This window comes from Penicillium riverlandense, assembly GCF_028828495.1.
Source record: "Penicillium riverlandense strain IBT 135883 chromosome Unknown utg000002l_segment0_segment0, whole genome shotgun sequence".
Classification (NCBI taxonomy): domain Eukaryota; kingdom Fungi; phylum Ascomycota; class Eurotiomycetes; order Eurotiales; family Aspergillaceae; genus Penicillium; species Penicillium riverlandense.
Window position 1 is genome coordinate 1,741,243 of NW_026643195.1, and position 20,337 is coordinate 1,761,579.

The following is a 20,337-nucleotide window of genomic DNA, read 5'->3' on the forward strand; positions in this document are numbered from 1 at the left end:
CAGGACCTGTCGGCTACCGAACCCTAACATTTGCCCTCGTTACATAGTGATACGATTGACCACCTCGGCGCCCGGCTTGCTTCAGTAATATCTGGCTAGACCGGAATGAGTCGTCCCCGTCGGTACTGAAGATGCTCTTGGCGTGACCTGGACAATCCGGAACGAGGGCCTGGCGGCGAAGAGTACCGACTACTTCTATTCTCGTATAAAGTTGGAGACTTACGGCGATTAAACGCATTTGAACAAGCCCAGCCCGTTGATAACCTATCGCACCGTGATACCTGGCTCTCAAAAGCACCACGATCTTCCAGTCTCTCTTCCAACAATGGCACCTTCGATCATAACATCAACCGTGGCAGACGGCAAGATTCCTGCAGTTTACACCACCCAAGACGCGAAGGACCTTCCAGAGAGCTTGTTGTCGCATTTTGCTCCCAATATTAATGGAAATCACAGCAAAGATGGTCTCAAAGCCGCAGCCGCCGACCGACTTGAGGAGCACTCAGTCCCATTCAATCCACAGTACGCACTAGAACCTCGCAAACTTCGAATCATCACAATCGGCGCCGGCTTTTCCGGCTTGTTGATTGCCCACAAGTTCCAACATCGTTTCCCAGAACTTCAGGACTTCGTAGACCATACAATCTTCGAAGGTCGAAATGATATTGGGGGAACATGGCTAGTCAACACGTACCCCGGTGTGCAGTGCGATGTACCCTCTCATATTTATGTAAGTTCACGGTCCCGCTGCTGATTCGAATATACGTCTCATCCAACCAGGCCTTCCCGTTTGATCCTAATCCGGATTGGCCTCGCTTCTATTCAAGCGGACCTGCTATCCATGACTACATAAAGAAAACGGCAAAGAAGTGGAACCTTGATCGCGATGTGCAATTAAACACTCGGGTTGTTGGTGCCTACTGGCAGGAACAATCTGGCAAATGGAAGATCACGGTGGAACACGGAGGAATCGAGCGCGATGAGTATTGTGATATCCTTATCTCAGGCCAAGGTAACTTGGTGTAAGTCTTCAATCTATGTCTAAGTTGGGTTGGAGGACTAAAAACTAATACCGGAATAGGAACCCTTCTTGGCCCAAGATTCCCGGGCTTTTCGATTTCAAAGGCCATGTCACACATTCTGCAAGGTGGGACCACGACTACGACTATTCCAACCAGCGGATAGCTGTCATTGGCAATGGATCATCCGGCATTCAAATTGTGCCTCAAATGACCAGGTTACCCGGTACGACGGTGCGCAACTTCATTCGCGGTCCAGCTTGGGTCTACTATCGCGTCCCTCCTTCAAAGCATCTTGGGAGAGACACGGAAGACACAAACCCGGAATTTCTCGAAGAAGAGAAAGAGCGCTTCCGCGATCCCGCCCAGCATCGAGAATACCGCAAAGGCATTATTCACCGTACCAACAAGGCATTCCGTTTGGTAAGATCCCTGAGTTCAATGCTAGTACAGTCTTTGTAGAACTAATATGAAACATGCAGTTCATGAAGGGAGAACCCAATGAGTCTGTTGTGAAACTTGCATCAGCTCAGATGGCTGAGAAACTTAACCACGATCCCGTCTTGTGCGAACAACTCATCCCCAAGTGGGAAATTGGTTGCCGTCGAGTGACTCCAGGGCCTGGCTACCTGGAGTCATTCTCGAAGCCGAATTGCAGTCTCACATCGAGTCCAATTACCAAGATCACCGAGAAGGGTATCGTCACTGCAGACGGGGAGGAGTATGAATGCGATGTTTGTAAGTGAATCTTTTTGTTAATCTTTTTTTTCGTAAATTCTAACCCGGTATCTCAGTGATTTGTGCCACCGGGTTCGATGTCTCCAAGTGCCCCCGATACCCTCTAGTCGGCCAGAACGGTGTTCATCTCGCCGAGAAATGGAAAGACGAACCTAGATCCTATCTATCAGTTGGAACCGACGACTTCCCCAACTATTTCACAATGGCCGGCCCCAACTGCCTCTGCGGTCACGGATCACTCGTCGAGGCACTAAACTGGACAGGCGATTACTTCGTCAAAATGATTAAGAAGATCGCCACAGAAGACATCAAATACATGGTTCCAAAGGCCTCTTCCGTCCACGCATTCGCCAAGTACCAGGATGAAATTCACAAGACATTGGTGTGGTCCGGCTCCTGCCGTAGCTGGTACAAGAGAGGTACCGTGGACGGCAAAGTCACACATCTATTCGCGGGCAGTGCTGTCCTGTTTCGCCGGCTACTCGGCGAGATTCGCGCGGAGCACTATGATATTGCTTACAACTCGGGCAACCCGTTCCGCTTTTTGGGCAACGGTTTCACGGAGTGGGAAATGCAGGAGGATGCCGATCTGGGATGGTATGTGCAGGTTCCTAAACCTGGTCCCGAGGCCTACATCAACGATAAGAGCTGGTTGGCGAAATAGAGGGTTAAATCCTTCAACATAAGTTCTTACTGTCGATATTCGTAGATTCGGACAGTTTGTTTGATTTAGATTGTCTATTGCTTTAATACAAGTCTATATACTTTCCAATTATTTCCGTGGTTCGGCTAATTTTGTACTAGGACGTTTTCCTTAGAGAACATATATTATATATGCCACACCCTTGATAATCACTCACTTGTTACGTCGTCATGTCTTGTGCCTATATGGATCCGAGTCCTAGAATTATAACCGTGATGGCAGCAAGGCTCGAATCTCAAAGAAAACCCCTGACTTCGACACTCGTACCTACGGAAACCGCAAGCTCGGCGATCTCATCACTGCCTCATCTTTGCTTAAACCTGCCCGCAGTTCGCCTCGAGAGGGCTTACCCAAAGGGAATCTTCATACGCGATAAAGGTTGGAAGCTTAAGAGTTCTGCTAAATAGGTTTATATCTAAGTCAGTTTCCCTTCTTCGCCCTTTATCCTATTCATTAGCGAGTGGACGAAAGCCACTGTTTGTTGAGTATATGCTTTGTTATTGTCCGGGAATTGATATGGACAGCAACCTGTACAAGTACGTTTATAAGAACTATGGGTCTACATTGTGCAAATCGGGTTTCTCGTCTAATATGGAACAATCAAGCTATACTTTTGAGACACATCCACCCATTCTGGCGAATAGGCTTTATTGAGGGTGAATCAGATTACCTTTCATTTTTTTTAGAACCCCTGGATTGTCTATAAAACAGAATCGGGACGAGGTACGGCAAAATAATGGGTGAGAGCCTAGTCAGAAGCGGAAGAAGACTCCCTCGGTGTAGTATGTGTCTTGGAATATTGCAATCTCTCGTAAGAAAATATACTAAAAGAGTAACCAGGTTTGCTAACTAAACTTGTCAATTGAAACCTATTATTATGTCTTCCCTAGAATAATGCCCTATTTCCGCTACTCTCACAAAGCATATCGGAATTGCATATTCTGTGTGTCTGTTAGCGTAAGAACGCAATTAAGTATTTAAGCTCCTCACCATCTTGTCTGTCAAGTCATCCTCATATGCGTGTTCAAAGGCCTCTGTGGTTCCCATCCTGTCGCGGCGACGATTCTCCAATCCGCAGAGGACACGGTATATCAAAATAAATGCCGCTGCCACAAGCGCAGTGATAACCACCACGATAAATCCCAAGTTATAGCGAGGCGCGTCCTGCTCTCGGAAAACCTGGGGTCCTGCGAAATTTCCTGATACAAATTATTATTAGTACGTACTTCTGTGTCGAAGGATTGGTAACTCACCAAGGGAGTAGCCAATGTACAGTCCTGAGGAGGCAAGAGATCGTTTGGTATAGCCGGCGTTGTTAGCAAGGAAAAGACCCATTGACACAGCGTACGCGGCACCAGTGGTTGGAAGAGTATAACAGGCAAAAAGGAGTCCTCCAAGCGCTGACCGAGGTAGAAGCCAGAGAAGGAGACTGGAAAATGTCGTGACCAACTGGCAAATAATGATAATATATGCCCGCCAGCCAGGAAATTTGTAAGCCAGGTAAGTCGTGATTAGCATCATGGTACCAGCATAAAAGCCAGTAGGCATCATGAGGAGTAAAGAGTCGAGCGCATTAAAGCCAAAACCATCGATAATGACAGGCTGGAACGTCGAAATTGGCGCATTTGCGAACATACCGGCGAAAGCAAAGAAAAACATAAGCCAGAATTTGATATCTGTCAAAAGCTCAATGCTCTGGCCAAGTTTGAAATGCGTATTTCGCACTCCAGAGTTGTTCGTTCTCAAACGGGATACTGCAATGAAGCGCTCCCTCTCGTTGAAGCCCTTGGCTCGAACAGGGTCGGGTGGCAAGACAAAGTAAATCACGGCACCGCAGATTATAGTGAGGGCTCCAGCAAAAAAGTACATATAGTACCATGGCGAAAGTCTTCCCTTAATGTGTCCAAGGCCGTAGTTTACCAGGGGCGAGAAGATGGACACGTAACCTGTGCATGAATACCAGGCACTGGAAGCTAGTTCGTCAGAGATTAAGCTGGTGGTATATTGATGCAAGAACTCACCCCATTCGCAAAGATTGTTCATCCTTTTTGTACCATCCACCCTGAAACGCTGTGAGCCCAAGCTTTTTGCGGGAAGCAGCAAAGGTTACGTACGACGATCATCATGAACATCGGGCTGATGCCAGCTTCGGTGAAGCCAAGGAAGAACCTCTGCGCATAGAGTCCTCGGTAGCCAGTGCAAGCCGCGGTGAGGGTTAAGGTGATCCCCCAAACTATGATGGCCAGAGAAGCAACGCGCTCAATGGGGAATCTTTGGGCCAGCAGAATAACAGGGTAAACCCCTAGTATAAAGCCGATGTAGAAGAGGGAACTCGCGAGGGAGAAACGATTTCCAATATTCAAACCCAGATCCTCCTTCATTCCAAAAAGAGCCTTCGCAGATCATTAGCTTGTGAAATATCGCAGGTCAGGAGATGATCATACAGCTTGTCCAAGCAAAACCTTGTCGGCGTAAAGAAATGCATAGGTTATACACAAGATAGGCAGCAGCCTTCTATCGATCTTTCTACGCAGCTTTTTCTCTTCCTCTGGAGCCCACTCCTGCTCGCCGTCATATGCAGCGAGAACTTTGATAGCTTCATCGCCGTGGATGGTGTCGAGCTTTTTCAAGGCCCCATCTTCACCACCCGACGTCTGAGAGCTAGAGGCAGCCACGGAAATGTCTTTGCTCACTGAGCCTGGCATAATTAACGTGCCAAGGGAACCCGATTTTGTGTTTAGTGCCCAAAGCAAAGCTCGTGGTGACGGCTGGTGGTCTCTTTTTATTCCTCAAGCATATCGTACTATATGCCTGGGTAGACACTAATACCGAGCTAGTGGACCTTGTGCCACCTGTGGGTATGGTTTAGCTTCTGTGTTACGGACAAATACTGTCATTGTCATGAAGGCATACCATGACAGCCGACGGGATCTCTCTAGGAGGATTGCCGATGGTGTAGCCGGAAAGTATATTTAATTCCATGCAGGTAGCCGTCTACATATAAGCAGGAGACGTCAGTATGTGCCAGCAACTAGCCCCCGCAAATGCGGGGAAGATTGCCCAGCCCCAAAATATGGAATACGGGATTTGAAAGCCGATAATGCGGGGTGTGCTATGGCTATCCGCATTTGGACACACCGATCGGTGATGAGACACCGCCGATGTCGCTTCGGAGTGGAACTGCTCCACAACATGTGCAATTTTCCTTGGCCTCATAAACACAGGCGCGGGTACTGTAACGAGCTTCAGAGCGCTGAAAGCAGATCCTGATTTCGAAGGACCAGCATGGCGACTAGTCGACCACTCGTTGAGATGCCTCCAGGCAAGGAGGTGGTGAGCGTGAAAATGATCAATCCCGTCAACTTCGGGCCAGCTATAATCAAGCGGTTTATGGAACCTCCTGTGCCTGGCGTGGAAAAAAAAGACCTGGGCCCGTTTTGACGTTTCTTTTGGAGCATCCATCAGGTCAAAAGCTGGTATTCGACCTCGGAATTCGAAAAGATTATCAGAACTATGCTCCCATAGTGGCGGATTATATACCCACTACGAATTACGACATCCAAGTATCAAAGAATGTGGTCGACATTTTGGAAGATAACGGCATCGCTGGGAAGAGCATTGACGCGGTTATATGGAGGTATGCCATTGCCGAAGCATAGCCAATACTTGAATAGACAACTGACAATCATTATCAGCCACTGGCATTGGGACCATATAGGAGACCCATCAAGCTTTCCTGGCAGCACAGATTTGATCGTGGGGCAAGGATTCTCGGATGCCATGTTGCCTGGTTATCCTGCCAATCCTAAGTCCCCTATCCGCGAGAGCGATTATACGTAAGTGTTGGTGTCATACCAATCAATATAGGAATTTGGGGGATATCTTAGAGTTCGATCTGACTCACCACAGAGGTCGAACCCTGCGAGAGATTCGATTTGATGGGCCTGATGCCCTGCACATTGGGAAATTTCCTGCGGTCGATTACTTCGGCGATGGATCATTCTATCTCTTAGACAGTCCGGGACATGCAGTCGGTCATTTGTGCGGTCTGGCACGAACGACTCTAGATCCTCCTACTTTCATTCTTATGGGTGGAGACATCTGCCATTATGCAGGTCTTTTTCGTCCGTCGAAATATCTTCCTGTGCCCCCGTCAATTTCGCCACATCCGTATCATCCAGAAAGTGATGTATCCTTTTGCCCCGGCAGTGTCTTTGATGAATTGCAGCAGACTAGAGGAAGAAAGCCCACTGACACGGTGTACGAGATGTGTTTCGGTCATGATATCCCCCTAGCACAACAAACTCGTGACCAATTGCAAGAACTGGACTGCGATGAGAACGTATTTGTTATTATCGCGCATGATGCGACTGTCAGGGACGGTGTGGATCACTTTCCATTGACTCTGAATACTTGGAAGGAGAAAGGATGGGGCCAGAACGTCAGGTGGACTTGGTTTCGGGATCTCGAACCATTTTGGAAGTCGAAAGGCTTATAATATGCTCGCTTCTTATAATTCTGAAAAAGGAGCTAGAAGAGATATCGCATTGTATAGCCAATAAATTCAGTCCTTTATTAGCCACCATCCTTCCAAGACGGTCCTCGGAAGCATTGTCATTGTATAGTTTAGATCGCCTTTGTAATTTCCTCGCCATAGATCTGAAGGTTTATCACCTGATATGTTCGTGGCCTCAGCGCTTCTATTGAAGAGTTTTACTCCTCCACTTTCGATCATACCATTATGATGTTTCATTACAAATCACAAAATAAACCAGTTCAATCTTTTGGCTTCCTAGTGTTCCGGCTGCGATGCCACTATTCGTGCAGTAAGGCAACCCGGGCCTTGATCTTTCCATCGCAAAGATCTTTTAAAACCCTGGGGAAATCCTTCAAGCCAGCCGTCTCAACCTGTGGCTGAAGTATCCGTTTTGAGATCAAGTCGAGTACTTCCTTTAGATCTCTCAATTGCCCGCCGTACGTGAAGATGATGTCCAGTCTCTTCCGAATGCCAATTTTCATGTCAACTGTGTTCTCTTCATCGAAAGTACCAACACACAGAAGCTTTCCTCCCCGGCGAACTGTCAAGAAATTAGCATCCTGAGCGCTAAATTATATTTTTGCGGGTCGCTTACCAATTCTCTGTGCGTCTTCGAAAGTTTGATGTTTACCCACAAAATCCAGGGTAGTGTCGATCTTCCCCTGCAACCCATTCTCGTGGACAAATTCTTGTACCGACTTTCCAGCTGGTACTATATCCTGTCTAGGAACCCCAAATCTTACAGCCTCTTCCAAGCGTTCCTGTCGAATATCAGAAACAATAACCCTAGCCCCGATATGCAACACAATCTGTAATGCATTGAAACCGAGGCCTCCAAGGCCAAATAGAAATATCGTCTCATGCCGCTTAACTTTTGCGCGCCTGGTAATGGCGTGATAGCTTGTTTTGACAGCATCTGTTGCCACAGCTGTGACAGAGGACGGAATTCCTGTCATCAGGGTTAGACCAGTTTGTGCCAAAGTACTATCGGAAACAGACCGTCTGGAACCCGCACTACTGCTCGAATATCTAGCGCAGCATATGGTGCATAAAACCCATCTTGCCCTATGCCCGCGTGATGGGCTTGTTCGCACAGCTGAGCAAGATCTCGCGAGCATTCTGGGCAGTCGTCCGAACCACAGCCAGGGACAGCGATGGTTGCAATCCGATCTCCCTTTTATATTCAATAAGTAAAATCCTACCTCTTGAATTATTGCTCGCGAATCTTACCACTTTAAATCCGGCGTTTTTCACTTGATCACCCACCTTTACAATCTCTCCGCATCCTTCGTGACCCTAAAAGCATGGAGCAACCCACTCAGCATGGTGATTTCAGCATCACAATAAATTAGACTTTACCAGAGTATATTTGTCCTGAAACCAAGGACGTTGCTTCTCATTCGTAAGCAGCGAATGGTCACTATGGCACACTGAGACGCAGCGGTTAGCCTCATTTTCCGAAACAGTCATTTCGGGGCCAAATCCAACGGTCAGATACTCACCTCCAGAAGCAATCATCTTAATCAAGAATCCCCTAGCGGGAGTTGAGGGGACCGGAACTTCCTCCCAGACCTGCGATGACATCAGCGAGTGCTACTCCGGGTATAGATGCGCTAACTCACTGGCTCAGGATTTCCCTTATGTTTCCTCCATGCATACATAGATGACGGGATAGGGTTGCTTGCGGTATTTGTCATAATGTGCAAGTCTATCTGGTACAGATCGGTGAGCCTACGCCTCAACTATGAACCCTTTATATGTGTATATACTAGCGTAGTCTGAATCGGCTTTACTATTAGGGCATGCCATTCGGTAGTATACAGCCGGGTGCCGGGTGTTAATCTATCTTGTACCGAATTATCGTATGCAGCTACGCAGACGTACTGACCTTCCGAGAGCGCACACATCCGCGGGCATTACATACTCGCGACGTGAGCATATGATTATTATACTTCAAACAGGAACTTAGATTGTATCTCATTCCAAAACTAGGCAAGGTGTATGACTGAAGTACTATGTGACCTTGCTACTCACACCCCCTTATGTCTTTGACCCTGTCTCTACTCAGAGTCAGCCACGGAATCTGACTCAATCTTTGTAGATCCTCACTTTATAGTCATCGAGCCATTTATCCTCGATAATCCTCAACTGGGTCGCTTGCTTCTTTATGAAATACTCGTCCTTGGGCTCAGTATAGTCCTCCCTGTCTACGTCCACAAATCCTTCCTTGGCCACAGTCCTTGGGGTAATCATGAGTGAGCGTCCTATTAGATTGATCAGTCATACCACCATTATCTCCAGTTTAAAGAGAAGGCATAGGATGGTTTCAGGTTAGCATACCGTTGATGGTTTTATCGCAGGCAATACGCATCATGGCACCGGCGCAATCAGCCTGTTCGCCAAACTCAATGCCGTGCTCAATCAGCCAGGCCTCGTACTCCTTGGTTCGAATAGCACTTTTGATCCAGCATGGTGCGACATAGTTGATTCTGATTCCTTGCTCCCAGCTGCTTCGACGGGCAGTCTTCATGAAACCACGTAGTCCATATTTGGTAGCTGTGTATTCCCAATTGCCCTAATGCAGCGGTTAGCCATAGCATTGCTTACATGGACAACTACGGGCTCAAGCGATTCGCAGACCGCATACTTACCGGAGAGTCAATATATGCGGTCATGCTTCCAGTTATTATGAAGCATCTGTCTCGGTCTTCAGAGTCTGGCTGGTTCCTGAAGTAATGAACCGCAAGTTTCCAGGTATAGAATGTTCCATCCATGTTGACACGGACTATGTTGAGATCAGGCTTGGTGGGTGGGCCGTTGGGGTCTGTAGCTGTCAGCACCCCATATAGAAGATATACAAAACCAACATTCGAGTTGATCCAGCTCAAAAAGCCGCCAGATAGGGTCCAGGCTCACCATCGAGATTCCACAGACTATCACCCGAGCTTCGTGAGATTCCCGCATTGGCAATGACAACATCAACGCTGTGATGCGGACTTTTGGCTTTGGCCGTATCAAAAAGTGTAATCAGACTGTCCCAGTCTCGAATATCACACTTGACAAATGCGGTCTTTTCACTCTCCGCATTCAATTCCTTAGCGAGGTCGTCTCCGCGTGGGTGAAGATCACCAAATGTGACAAAAGCGCCGGCCGCACTGAAGGCGCGCACCATAGCCTCGCCCATACCATTTGCACCTCCGGTAACGATAATGGATTTGCCTTTGGCGTTGGCTAGATTGGGAATCGTGGTGTGGTCGATTGGACCGGTGTAGGTGTATTTCGGAAGAGGCATTGTCAACTAAACTGTGGGGGTTCGCTGTATAGTTGCATGTATTGATTGGGTTTTGAGATGCGTGTGGAGAACTGCAGGCCTTGTATATGTAACTTATACCTATAGCTTTGCTCGTTCTAAACTTCCGAGGTGTTGCTTCGGATGGAATTATGGTGCTCACTGCCATGGGAGTTGCCGTCGGCACTATTGCCAAGCCGGTATTCCAAAAGCAGATAACCGCCATATCATGGTCGCTTGTTGAGCGGCACTTGACTACTCTCTCGCTCCTAGAAACCAAGTTAAATAGACATCTGTAGATAGTTTCTTTTCTTCCTTGACAGACGTTAGCTTCATTCCAAGACCTATATCACGACCCTCACGCCTCCCTTCAAGGAGAATCTCATCGCTGCTTCAAAATGACAACGGTAACAAGTGTGCTCTGCTGCAGCGTACAAAGTGGAGGATTAAGGGTCGAAGGCCCTAACCGTTATTTTTGCGATACATATGGTGTTGAGCATTCCCGCTTAACAGCCATGTGAATTTGCGTAGTTTAGCTGCCTTGAGTAACTGCTCCTTTTGCATTAACAGGAGAGCTTAAAAACTAGGCTGAAAGTAAATTGAGGTTTGCTAAAGCAAGATCCAAAAAGGGAACTTTCCTTGCTGCTCTCGGAGGAATTTTTGCTGCTGTTAACACCCTAGAAATCAAAAGTAAATAATCAACTTGATCCTGCCTTCATTCCAAGGGGAGTCATTACTACGAAGGCTAGGACCGTCAACTGCCCCGCGGTTGTGGGCCCGACTTGGGGGCCGGCACATCGCCTTTGCCACAGGTTGACAAGCGATGTCGACTCCTCTGAATAAGTGACAGCCGAGAATTTTAGTCCTTCAGCCTCTTTCATCTTGAAATTCAAAAACTAGACTCTTTCCCCTCTGCCAAGGATAGAATGCCGTATAGTAGCCTTATCGTTGACAATGTTTCCAGTCCCATGGGGATTCCCAATTTCCCCATAGAAGTCCCAAGACCCTTTTGGTCCCACTAATGGGACTATCGGTACTCCCAATTCCCTAAGTTCTTGGTATTTAGGGAGACGGATCGCTTGGGAAGTTGGTTTGCTTGGGCGGGAGTGGAGAACTCGGCAATGGCTTGCTCCATAGCTCACGCTCGAGTCAAAGACCTCGGCCCACGACCCAACCCACCCATTGGGCCCTATGATAACCCAACTTTGCATAAAATAGGGGCTCTGGTGCGTATAAAAGCTTGATCTGAATAAATTAGTTAACAACTGTTATTCACACCTATTCTCATTACTGTCAGGACTCACGATATAATTTAACCACAACGCTTAGAAAATTGAAAGAAATTCGTTTTTATATTGATAAAAGAAGGCAGTAACAGTATGTTCGCTAGATTTAGTTGGTTGTGACTAAGGGGCTTTGGCGTTAAGGTAACGTTGGGAAAATGTTATGCATAGTTGCGAAGCTATTTTCTAAATATAGAGTAGGATGTCTATGAAGGCTAGAAATATTGTAATCTCGAGACTCTATGACTTTGGCCTAGAGTTTCGTACGCCAATAGATCCGTGATACTTTCCTTCGTTTATAAAGTACAACCTTTCCTGTCCAAATATCTTTCATAGGTTGTGGTAATTGCTAGAGAAATAATTGGATACATAATATCATGGGTTGCAGTGTATTCGACCCGCAGAACCCTATCTTAACCGATTACCGGATGGATATGGGTTCTCTATGTCTAATTTTACTATGCACGAGTACGTCCGGAGTACCTACATTTTATTAGTGCGTCTGAAGCCTGTTTTTGCTAATCTACTAACTTAGTACGTGAGTTACCTACGCGAACCTATAAACCAAGATGGGCGTAGGTTCTGTGGGTTATCGTAACAAGCCAGGAATAAGAAATAGACCTTGCCGATCTCAAGCGCGGAGATCCTTCCCAAATTCCTTGCGGCCGGATTGGAAACGCCAAGGTCGCTTGCAGGATCCTGAATCCTATCTGCATGGTAAATCTAACAAACCGCTAAACCAAGATAGGTATGGCTCTCAAAAAGACATAAACGGTGTTGTACTCTAAAAAGTTTGCAGATGCAAATGCCTTATAATCCAACAGTCCCCCTACTAGGTAGTGATAGGCAAGCCGCTTTATGGTCGTCTATAATAACTAAAGCTGGGTGTCCCGATGATGGGCGAGGTTCTCGCCTGAGTAGTCTGGGCTGCAGTACAGGTAAAATGGCACTGGATGCTTCAAATGGAAGGATTTAGGAAGTGGAGTGAGTGCTGGAATAGTGCACGCCAGCGTACCTGCCTTCGGGGACCCTCAAAAACAGGGTCCGACTTGAGTGCGGGTACGGAGGGTCTGATTCCTGACCAAATACACTCGTCCATGTGCTTAGCTAGCCCTTGCCAAAATCCTTCAATATCAGTAGGGTTACTCATTACCTGTTGTATACCACGTTTGTATCCACTACCCCTTTTTTGAAGAACATCTACAGGTAAAGGATCTACTTGTTGCTACTACCTGGGGCCGCTCCTAGATATCAGTAGTGCCTGAATACGTCCCACCAAATATGTTGTTAATGGAATGGGTCTTATTTGGGGGCTAAATCTATTGCAGCTCTATTATCACGCGTCAGAGTGGTGTATACAGACTAACATATAAAGGCAGGCCGCTCCGTCCAAAATATTCGCAACAAATCTTCACACCAAATTTGCCGAGTGAAACGTTTCCAGCATGTGGGACTATTACAACAATAGAACATTTTGATTCACGGGGGGTTCCGGGTTCCTAGGCACCGTCCTAGTCCACCGTATCTTCAAAACGGTGCCAACTCTTGGTCATATCTATGTTCTTTGCAGGTCCGATGAGAAGTAAGTGACCGTAACTGGTTCCAAAAGTTCCATAATGATAAGGGCTAACATATCGAAAAGGACGCTGAAGGACAGATGGCAAAAATGGTTGGGCAGCGCATATGACAAAAGTTTGTGGGAAACAAACAAACTCGAAGTTGTGCAACTGGATGTCGGAAAGAACCACACACAGAGAGACTTTGAGAGCGGACTGGGTTCACTCAAAATCGACATCGTCATCCACACTGCCTCGACTATTAATCTCGGCAGTTCACTCGCCAAGATCAAAGATGTTATCATCGAGGGGAGTCTGGGGCTAGCAGCATATGCCTCCAGTCGCCAAGACATAGAGCGATTCGTCTATGTCTCCACGGCGTTCGCTAATGCCCACCTACAATCTGATGGCAACGCGGAGAAGTCCCTCTCTGTGCCTATCGACGAATCCATCTATCCACTCGGAGATGCACAGAGAGAGTTGGAGGATGTCCGAAACGGTATCGAATCTGACGATCTTGAAATTTTTCCCTGGGCATATACGTATGCGAAGCATCTTACCGAGCGTCTTCTTATGCAGAAGCTCGGCGACAAACTGCTCATTGTTCGTCCATCGATTATCGGCCCTGTCTTGCATTTCCCAGTAAAAGGATTCAGCGTTCCGAAATCCACGCCTTGTGTGACCCTTGCGGCGGGCGTTATGCTGCTCCCGACATGGCGCATGACCTTGGCATCGCGATTACCAGGAGCCGGCGCCGACGCAACTTGCAATGTCATACCAGTGGACGTGGGGCGGCTGATCGCCTTCTGGCCCATCTCGCTCTGGATCTGCTCAAGTGGTCCATGCCGTGGGTCAATCAGTGCCTTTCCAGCATTTGTGGGCATCAATTATGAAGCAACGACGATTTCTGTGGAAAGTCAAAGTTAAATGGATCAAGGAGGACTGGCACTCTGCAAGAATACATCCCGTCGGTCGTTTGTTCAAAATCCTAGGGACATCGTTCGACTTTTCAGACTACAATACCATTCAACTAGAGGAGAAGATGGGAAAGTCCGAACAATTCAATACCGTCATCTCAGAGAAAGGCGTTCAGATACCGGAACCAGGCAGTGGAAGCAGGCCACAGCTCTTCGTCTATGATGAACAAGATCTCATTGATTTTGGGACATGGAAGGTGTCGGTAAAAGAAAGTATGGAGATGTTCGCAAAGCGTGATTGGGCGGCCAGATTGGTTGTTCGGGTATTGTACTGATGGAATAGAGAAAGTCCTAATGCCAGAGGTGTTAGCAATGGTTCTGGCATCTGTTTTTATGCTATCACCTTGCCGCTCGTTTGTTAATTTCTTAATTTACCTCCTGTTCAAGTTTCTCGTTCTCAGTGGCTCGTTTTTTGCTCACATTAATTCCTCCTTTAACTACCTTCATTTGTCACATCTGTCTTCACGATCTCAGCGCACTGTTAAATTCACACCAAGAAAACTGAGTCTTGAAAAGAGAAAAAATTACACCAAACCAGGCTAATACAGGGTGTTAAAGATTGCACAAGAGTGCACGGAAGAGGATTTGGCCGTTTATAAGGAGTAGACGATCATTGATGGCCGTTTCAGCAGTCAGAGAGATAAGGAAGTAATTCAATTTCTATGGCAAGTTGAAGAACCCCGCTCTCACTAGGAATTACAAAGGGGAAGGTGAAGGTCAGCGACATATTCATATATGATTTATCTCCTGCTCCTAGATTCCGAGCAGAACGTAGGCCAGCGTTACCCAGTCTAAGCTTTCGGCATACCCCGGGGCGCCAAGGAATGTCATGTGACCCGCGGCGTAAGCGGACGTTGTACGCTGGCCTACGTTCTGCTTAATATCTAGGAGCAGGGTGAATTTATCTGCTTTTGTCCTTTCGAACTACGCCCTCCCATCACGTCTATGTACATTCATCCTGGCCCCTGTTATGATAAAGGGGGCCCTTCCATACTGTGGGTAAATTTTCGCCGTTTAGCCCCAAATCTCGCCCATGCACTTTCCCTGTTATGCTAAATAGGGCTGTTCCATACTGTGGGTAAATTTCGCGGTTTAGCTACCAATAACCTCTGGGTACTTTAATTTCTGGCCCCTGTTGGTATAAATGGGGCTGTTCTGAAATGGAGCTAAAATTAAATAATGTGCTTTACAGAGCAAGCGATAGTTAATAAAAGTCTCCGCTGGTTTTTTCTCGTGTCATAATAACAATCCATAGCAACCTCGATCCTGCCTACCACCTCACCTTCACTTCCCCTACGACAATAAAAAATGATGCTATTGAAACAATTCACTGCGGTCGTGCTTTTCGCTGTCGCTGAGACCCTCGCATCATCCCAATTTTCCGACCCACAAGACCCTTCAACCGTGATAATCAAGCAACCCGATGAAGGTGCTGCCAGTATTGTTAAAGCGTCATATGGCGATGATATCGACTATTGTTTTGCTCAGCTCTCCGGCGCCTGGGGCTGCTACGGTATAAGTGACTCTCCTCTCGGTAGATATCAGGATGGTGCCTGCGTCCCCCTTAGTAAGTTTGACAACTCTCGTTCCCTAGATAATGTGAGATTGACTAACTTGGCTATTCTAAAGAGGAGGGCAATACCTATGAAATCTCTACAATCTGCAACTCTGCCAAGATCTCTCTCTTCTATCATGACATTCCTGGTGAAGACGTTCAGTCTGTTGAACCAGTCGACGTCGATTTCAACTGGGTCCTCGACTCTCCAAAGGCCGGCTTCCTATACTTCGCCGATGCCAATAAGCGGGGGGAGATTTGGTCACCATTCCAACTACAAGACGCTCAAATGCCAACGAGCTACAAGCTGGCGCCGGCTACTCCTGTATATCTCTATTTTCCCCAGCCGAGCTCCCATTCTCAAGAGACTTGGTCTCACCATAATGACTTGGTATGAAATTCAATGCCTTATAATAACAGAATTAGTGGGCTTTCAGCGACTTTTCTTTTCTTAGTGTGTACGGAAATTAAATTCCCTCGAGTAGTTAGTCAATACGACATCCGGGCCCTTTGTTCTAGCTGACAGCAAAGGACGTCCTTTGGAGCGCTTCGTAGACTCAAAAGCTGGAAGCTAGAAACAAACACTTTTCTTTGATCCATTTCGTCTCACGCAAACCGATACTGAAGAAGAAATATTTCTACTAGGTAGGAACACTTCTAAATGAAACGATCACTGGATGTCTATTCTCTCCCCAACCATGCATTACATCCCAGTCCTAGAGCAAACCAAAACTAACACCGCGGCCATGAATCATCCAAAACCAACCCCGAATAATACCAGTAAGGTGAATGGCAAATAGTATCATACAAGAACATCATCAAAGAAAAGCCCCAGACTAAAATTCAGCGACAAGAGGCAAATCCCTCGAACTCCGGCCAACCCAAATCCGGAAGTTACCCTCGGTTGGCAAGACCCAGTTCTGGGAGCGAACGCTCCAGTAACTGAGATCCTTCCGGGACAGGGTCATATTGACAGTAGTGGTCTCGCCTGGCTGAAGAGAGACCTTCTCAAAGTTGCGCAGTACACGAACAGGAAAATCGATCGCTTCGCGAGTCCAGTGCTGCAAACTGCGATGTTCAACCACGTTATCCGGGAAGGAAACATAGACCTGGATGACTTCCTGGCCTGCTCGGGCACCGGTGTTGGTAACGTTCACGGTGAGCCCGAGAATTGGTTCGTACAAGAATGGATTGCCGCCCGGTCCGCCGCCTGCGGGGGATGGGGGCTGTTTGTCGTCGTAGCCCTCCGGGTAGGGATAATAGCCCGGGTCGGTTCCCGAGAGGGAGGTGAGATAGGGGTATATGTACTTGGGGATAACGTGGAGCCAGGGTGGTACCATGGTCATGATTGGAGATTCGGGTGGGTTGTCATAGACGGGCGGTTTGTATTCATCTTCAGGACGTGAAGGAGGAAGAGGTGATTTCGGCATCAGAGGTTCAATGTGAAGAGAAGTGAAGTTGAAGGTCGTGTAAGAAAGGCCGAAGCCAAACTCGAACCGCGGCGTGATGTTATATTGGTCGAAGTATCGGTAGTCGATGTACAAAGCTTGGTTGAGATTGACTTGTGGGACAGAATCGTGCGTTTCGTATAGCACCTGAGCGCCAGGACCATAGTCTTTCAGGCTGCGGCCGATGGTGTACGGCAGTCGGCCGCTAGCATCAACATCCCCAAACAGCACATCTCGCAAGGCATTGCCGCTTTCTTGGCCGGGTAGATTTGCGTAGACGATGGCGTGCACGCCGGGTAGATCAGCCCAGGACTCCATCACGACAGGACCGACGGCATGAACAATGACCACTGTTTTTCCCTGACCCCCGCCGCAGTTCTTGGCCACGGTTTCCACGAGATGAGCCCCGTTTTTCTGCAAGAGAAGATCATTTCGGTCTCCAGCAATGCCCTCGTACTCGATGAACCCCTCTCCGCCATCAGAGTTGGCGAAAACCAAACACAGATCCTGATGTATGAGATCTTCAATCGCAACGTTATTTGTCAGGTAACCTTGAGTATCAACTGTATTTGAGGGCCATGCTGATTCGAGAGCTTCCCACGGACTGACCAGGTAGGGGAAGTTGACCGCTCCGCTACCCCAACCCTCGGCGAGAGTGCCTTGGTTGCAGCCACGGTCTGGACAGGCATTGGGTCCTTTACCAGGACCTGCATCCTCCCCATAGATGCCGACTCGGTATTTACCACTGGGTTTGGAAATCTCGCGTGAGAGCGGCAACGTGGCATTGGTGTTCTTGAGAAGGACAGTGCCTTCAGCGGCCACCTTCCGGGCAATGTGAGAGTGCGCACGCTCTCCATGACCCTGCGCGTCAACAAAGTGATTGACCACGCCGGTTGTCTCATCCCCAGGACTCCCTTCATATAGATGACCAATACGGTCATGGGTCCATGATGAAAAGTTCGGACCACCTTCACCATCTGGCGGAGGATGCTTCCATGAGTCTTGGCGGAAGTGATACCAAGCCGCCACAATGCGACTGACCATGTCGTTCAATCGGTCGATGGGGACTGACGTGTTCAGCACTGCACGAGTCAACTGGCTGCCCCAGAGTGAGTTGCCATCGGCCCAAAAGAGACCATCGCCGGGCATACTCATGTCCAAGCCACCCAAGGCACTGTGGACGCCGGACCGTTGGGCGAGCCAGTCGGACTGCACGAAACCTTGAAAGCCTAGCTCATCCTTGAGAATACCGTTAAGAAGCTTGCTGTTTTCACAGGCATAGCTGTTGTTGACCATCTGATAGGAGCACATGACACTCGCCACGTCTGCACGCACGCTTTCGGCAAAAGGCCAGATGAAGACTTCGTGCAACGCGCGGTCATCAATGTTAGATGACAGGGCGGACGGAATGCCCCAGGCATTTGGTTGACGGAAGTGTTCTTGTTCATTCAGCACGAAGTGCTTTGCAGTCGCCATCACCCCGTTGTGCTGAATGCCTCGGATTGTCTCCGCTGCTGCAACTCCCTGCAGGACTGGATCAGACCCGAACCCCTCCCAGTTTCGACCGCCTGCCGGCATCATTCCCAAGGCCCCCATCGACGGGCCGAGAAGAACGTTCACGCCTTTCAACTTGGCTTCTAATCCCATTGCAAAGCCTCGGGCCCGCATAAGCTTACGGTTCCATGTTGCTCCGGTAGTGATACCTGCGGGAAATGCGGTGATGTTCTCGGCATATCGCAGGCCTAGTGGGCCATCCTGGAGACAAAGGGAAGGGAATTTCACCCGTTCTGCGGGACCTGTTGACAGTGTGGTTAGTATCTGGCCCAGCAGCCAGTATCGACAAGTGCATACCCGTATTTCCAACGCAAAGTCCCATCTGCCAGCCCGTCCCCGTCGTGATATTGACCTTCTCAAGAAGGGACATTTTCCCCACAAGATCTTCGGCTTTCGTATAACTTTTATGCCAATTTTCACTAGTCCCACCAAGCGGAGTTGGATACCAAGGTAGAGGCCGCTGGGAGACTGTCAGCATCTGAATTATTGGCCACAAAAGACCCAAAGGAACCTTACATATTCCGTTGCCACCTTTCCCCGACGGAACTTTGCTAGACCCTTCACCGCGAGCCACATGACCACCAGGCCAATCGTGACCAGGATAAAGACCTGCCACCACGATTGTACGCGGAAACATCTCCTCCAGACAGAGCCACAGTAACCACGCTTGATACGCTTCTGCCTCTCCCATTTGTCTCGGTCACCCTTGTCCAATGGGACACCATGTCCGTCATCTTCGCCGTCGCTAAGAAAGAGTGATGTATCCAGCGAGTCTGCATCTTCAAGGTCTGTATTGAATGAATCTGACAGCGCATTCCGCTCCGACTTGAGAAGTCGTTCGATGCGATCGCCCACATTGCGTTGTCCGCGAGGTACGTCAATGAAATGAGCTTCTTCGTCTGCTGCCGCAGGTGTCTGTTGGCTTGACGATCGCGCATTGGAAGAAAGCTGTTTCTTGTTCGGCAATAGTTTCACATTAGCGTCGTCATCGTTCGAGGATTCGTCTCCGCTGGCCGGTGTTGTATCCGCGTTATCGCCACGAGTTCCATCGTCTTCGGCATGATGTTGAGGATGGAAGCGGTCGTCTGCTACTGCTTCAGGATCCTCGTCAGACGGAGTATCTTGTAGCGATGTATAACCCTTGCTGCGCGACTGGGGCCATCGGGACTTTTTTCGCGGGGAGGATGATCCGCCGCTCGAGGACCAGGGCCCGGCCGCATTGGCAGGTGGAGAAGCCATCGCTCATCGCAAATGGGCTGAACGCATTCTATCAGCAATTGCAAAGGGGCCGCACGAGAACAGCGGTGGGCACGTTGCGAAAGAAAAGGTGATGAAGAAAGATGAGAGTGCAGATCTGGCCAAGCCCAGGGGAGCTGACGGGCGTGCACGGACCTCTCACTGCTTGCGGCGATCATTGCGTCTCCATGAAGTATACGAGTTACGAGCAGAGGAACAGAGAAGTAATAAACACAACTTTTGCGGTTCAACCGATGACTCTACTATCGGAATGATGATGCAGGATCCAAGAGAAGAAGCTATATATATCAAATCATAAAACAACAGACCCAAACGCCGTCTATCAATTTCCATGCAGTTCCCACGAAGTATAGAAGAATCACATCATACGGACTCGTCATCATGCAAGGATATCACGAAAAGAAAATGAACCAGAAAATTA

The 20,337-nt window shown here is 48.2% G+C and overlaps 7 protein-coding genes across 7 annotated transcripts; 4 read left to right on the forward strand and 3 right to left on the reverse strand.

The window, feature by feature from the left end:
• Window positions 1–325: 325 nt before the first annotated feature.
• On the forward strand, window positions 326–2,421 carry N7474_003001 (flavin-containing monooxygenase; the record flags this gene model as incomplete). Its single annotated transcript, XM_057194416.1, has 5 exons — window positions 326–730; window positions 781–1,022; window positions 1,082–1,442; window positions 1,502–1,757; window positions 1,814–2,421. 5 exons carry the CDS (start codon window positions 326–328, stop codon window positions 2,419–2,421), a joined length of 1,872 nt encoding a protein of 623 aa, XP_057055771.1.
• Window positions 2,422–3,374: 953 nt separating this feature from the next.
• N7474_003002 (uncharacterized protein) lies at window positions 3,375–5,165 on the reverse strand (the record flags this gene model as incomplete). The annotated part of the gene is made up of 6 exons (XM_057194417.1): window positions 3,375–3,401; window positions 3,451–3,659; window positions 3,714–4,426; window positions 4,482–4,522; window positions 4,575–4,853; window positions 4,905–5,165. The coding sequence occupies 6 exons, from the start codon at window positions 5,163–5,165 to the stop codon at window positions 3,375–3,377; spliced, it is 1,530 nt and encodes a 509-aa protein (XP_057055772.1).
• A 580-nt stretch (window positions 5,166–5,745) lies between these two features.
• N7474_003003 (MBL fold metallo-hydrolase) lies at window positions 5,746–6,958 on the forward strand (the record flags this gene model as incomplete). Its single annotated transcript, XM_057194418.1, has 4 exons — window positions 5,746–5,862; window positions 5,916–6,097; window positions 6,156–6,296; window positions 6,370–6,958. The coding sequence occupies 4 exons, from the start codon at window positions 5,746–5,748 to the stop codon at window positions 6,956–6,958; spliced, it is 1,029 nt and encodes a 342-aa protein (XP_057055773.1).
• A 317-nt stretch (window positions 6,959–7,275) lies between these two features.
• N7474_003004 (Short-chain dehydrogenase/reductase SDR) lies at window positions 7,276–10,289 on the reverse strand (the record flags this gene model as incomplete). Its single annotated transcript, XM_057194419.1, has 11 exons — window positions 7,276–7,538; window positions 7,593–7,946; window positions 7,997–8,171; window positions 8,228–8,293; window positions 8,357–8,569; window positions 8,620–8,677; window positions 9,032–9,051; window positions 9,107–9,261; window positions 9,338–9,572; window positions 9,649–9,821; window positions 9,914–10,289. The coding sequence occupies 11 exons, from the start codon at window positions 10,287–10,289 to the stop codon at window positions 7,276–7,278; spliced, it is 2,088 nt and encodes a 695-aa protein (XP_057055774.1).
• A 2,896-nt stretch (window positions 10,290–13,185) lies between these two features.
• N7474_003005 (uncharacterized protein) lies at window positions 13,186–14,377 on the forward strand (the record flags this gene model as incomplete). Its single annotated transcript, XM_057194420.1, has 2 exons — window positions 13,186–13,972; window positions 14,043–14,377. The coding sequence occupies 2 exons, from the start codon at window positions 13,186–13,188 to the stop codon at window positions 14,375–14,377; spliced, it is 1,122 nt and encodes a 373-aa protein (XP_057055775.1).
• A 1,033-nt stretch (window positions 14,378–15,410) lies between these two features.
• On the forward strand, window positions 15,411–16,054 carry N7474_003006 (uncharacterized protein; the record flags this gene model as incomplete). The annotated part of the gene is made up of 2 exons (XM_057194421.1): window positions 15,411–15,669; window positions 15,732–16,054. 2 exons carry the CDS (start codon window positions 15,411–15,413, stop codon window positions 16,052–16,054), a joined length of 582 nt encoding a protein of 193 aa, XP_057055776.1.
• Window positions 16,055–16,493: 439 nt separating this feature from the next.
• On the reverse strand, window positions 16,494–19,898 carry N7474_003007 (beta-glucosidase; the record flags this gene model as incomplete). Its single annotated transcript, XM_057194422.1, has 3 exons — window positions 16,494–18,901; window positions 18,957–19,119; window positions 19,176–19,898. 3 exons carry the CDS (start codon window positions 19,896–19,898, stop codon window positions 16,494–16,496), a joined length of 3,294 nt encoding a protein of 1,097 aa, XP_057055777.1.
• Window positions 19,899–20,337: the final 439 nt, after the last annotated feature.